This window comes from Chenopodium album, chromosome 15 (assembly GCF_948465745.1).
Source record: "Chenopodium album chromosome 15, dcCheAlbu1.1, whole genome shotgun sequence".
NCBI lineage: Eukaryota > Viridiplantae > Streptophyta > Magnoliopsida > Caryophyllales > Amaranthaceae > Chenopodium > Chenopodium album.
In genome coordinates this window covers 21,124,319-21,126,273 of record NC_137848.1, presented here as the reverse complement: position 1 = coordinate 21,126,273, position 1,955 = coordinate 21,124,319, and the positions used below count along the sequence as shown (strand labels likewise).

Genomic DNA, 1,955 nt, shown 5'->3' with positions numbered 1-1,955 from the left:
AAAAACGAATTCTGAAATTTGGTGGCAAAAGAAATCAATTTTGTTGCTGATGAAGTGTATTATCTTTTAGCTTGAATCCTGGATTTGAAATTTTTTGTTTTCCCAAACAAGTTTTTGGAATTTGAAATTCCAATTTTGAAATTCTTAATTTGCCAAACATGAAACTTGGAATTGAATTCTGGAAATTGAAATTTTGGAATTGAAATCAGTGATTTCAAATGAAATGTGAGTATCCAAACGCAACCTTAAATGATTTCTAATGCCAATGATTTAATTGGTCTTTTACTCTTTCAATTTTTTGAAAGACGTGAAAGGGAAAACCGAGTGTGCTATCTTATATACATTAACGATAATTAACAATAACGTTCGGACTAACGAAAATGTTTATAGAGATACAATATCCTGAAAGATACAGCCCACAGGCCCAGATTACATAGGCCCAAGCCAAACAAATCCTCAAGCGCCAGACTCGACCGTTAAGATTTCAAATTCAAACAAACTAAAAACTTTTCCTAATCATTTTTCATTCAATCTCTAACTCTCAAAATCACATTCAAACTCCAAGAACCCAAAAAAATCCACCATGAAAACAGTGCTTCTCTCTCCAAAATCTCTCCAACCCATATCCATGGAAGACAACAGATCCAATTTCCAAGATGAAAGAGAAACCAATTACTTCCCAGATTGCCGCAAAGACGCCAATTGTACCTGCAAAATGTGTTTAGATAGTATCACTGCTACCTTAGATCTTATGTCAACGAGTGTTCAAAAAAACTCTCTTACTAAGCTTTCAGCTTCGAAACCGGAAGTCGATATAACCCCGGTTTCGATTGACCCTACTCTTCTTTCTACTCCTATTTCCAAAACTCCTCCGATTGCTGATGTTGCATCGTCGAAGACGGTTGTTCGATCAACAGAAAAAACGGTTGAATCGAAGATTGTTGAGCCGAAGAAGAGGAAATTGGGGTTGGGATGGAAGTTTTTGAGGTGGGTTTTGTTGATTGGGTTGATTCTTGGGTTGGAATTCGGGTTTTCTTGGGGGGTTATTCGGGTTTTACGGCCCAGATTATCTGGGGAGATTTTGAGAGAGATTGTTGAAGAATCTTCTGGGGTTGTGAATTTGAGTGAAAGATTGATTTTGATTCAGAAAAAAATTAATGATTTTGTTGATGGTACTGTATCAAGCTGTATACTTGGTGATTCTTCTTGGGAAATTAATCAGGTGAACAATGATTTCATATCTTAAATATTGCAAATTTTATACATTGACCCGTTGTTAACAGTGACAATCTTTTTCCAGGCATTCTAATAATAGTATAAGCAACTGTTATTGTCGAACAACAATAATGTATACATGTCAATCATGTCATAGACTTGAGAATTTTTCTGCAATTGGTATGGGTCATAAGGCAGAAACAAATGACCAATTTATGATATTGATTTAATAAAATATGCTGTATATTTTCAGGATGGCATGATCTCAATGTCATATTGCACATTGTACAAATCTGCAGCAGAAGAAGTGTTGATATGGGGGTGGCCTCTGCAGACTGCTGGTCTTTTAACAGCCGGGTTTTCGTCGCGGTCATATAAGGTGTTGTCTGGCAGAATTACCGAGGTGAGTGAGTCAGGTTAAGACTAATGTGTAGATGTATATGTGACATGCCCACATTACCTGTTTAATTGAGCTAAGACAATAATGTTTGAATAATATCTGGTCATTTTAATAAGGTAATTTTCATGTTAATCCTGTAAAGTGTTTATTTCAATCAGACAAAATACTAAATTCAATACTAAATGGTGTAGCAATTGTACCTTTGAGGCTTTGACTGAGAGTATTCAACTTTCTGATGAGGAACTTAAGATATTAAAGCTTAGAATCAAATCCAAAAACATAGTATAGTATTTTATTTTTGCTAATGGGCTTGAAAGATTGCTGCTATGTTCTGAAGTAT

General features: G+C 35.2%; 1 protein-coding gene across 1 annotated transcript; it reads left to right on the top strand.

Annotated features, from left to right (window-relative positions):
- The first annotated feature begins 557 nt into the window (after nt 1-557).
- Nucleotides 558-1,671, top strand: LOC145582073 (uncharacterized). Its single transcript, XM_081639105.1, has 2 exons — nt 558-1,222; nt 1,469-1,671. The coding sequence occupies exons 1-2, from the start codon at nt 584-586 to the stop codon at nt 1,634-1,636; spliced, it is 807 nt and encodes a 268-aa protein (XP_081495231.1). The 5' UTR covers nt 558-583; the 3' UTR covers nt 1,637-1,671.
- Nucleotides 1,672-1,955: the final 284 nt, after the last annotated feature.

Excerpts from the sequence above, each read along its gene's own strand:
- LOC145582073 (XM_081639105.1), top strand. The coding sequence starts at position 584 with ATGAAAACAGTGCTTCTCTCTCCAAAATCTCTCCAACCCATATCCATG. Across the intron at positions 1,223-1,468 it reads CTTCTTGGGAAATTAATCAG|GATGGCATGATCTCAATGTC; the intron begins GTGAACAATGAT and ends GTATATTTTCAG.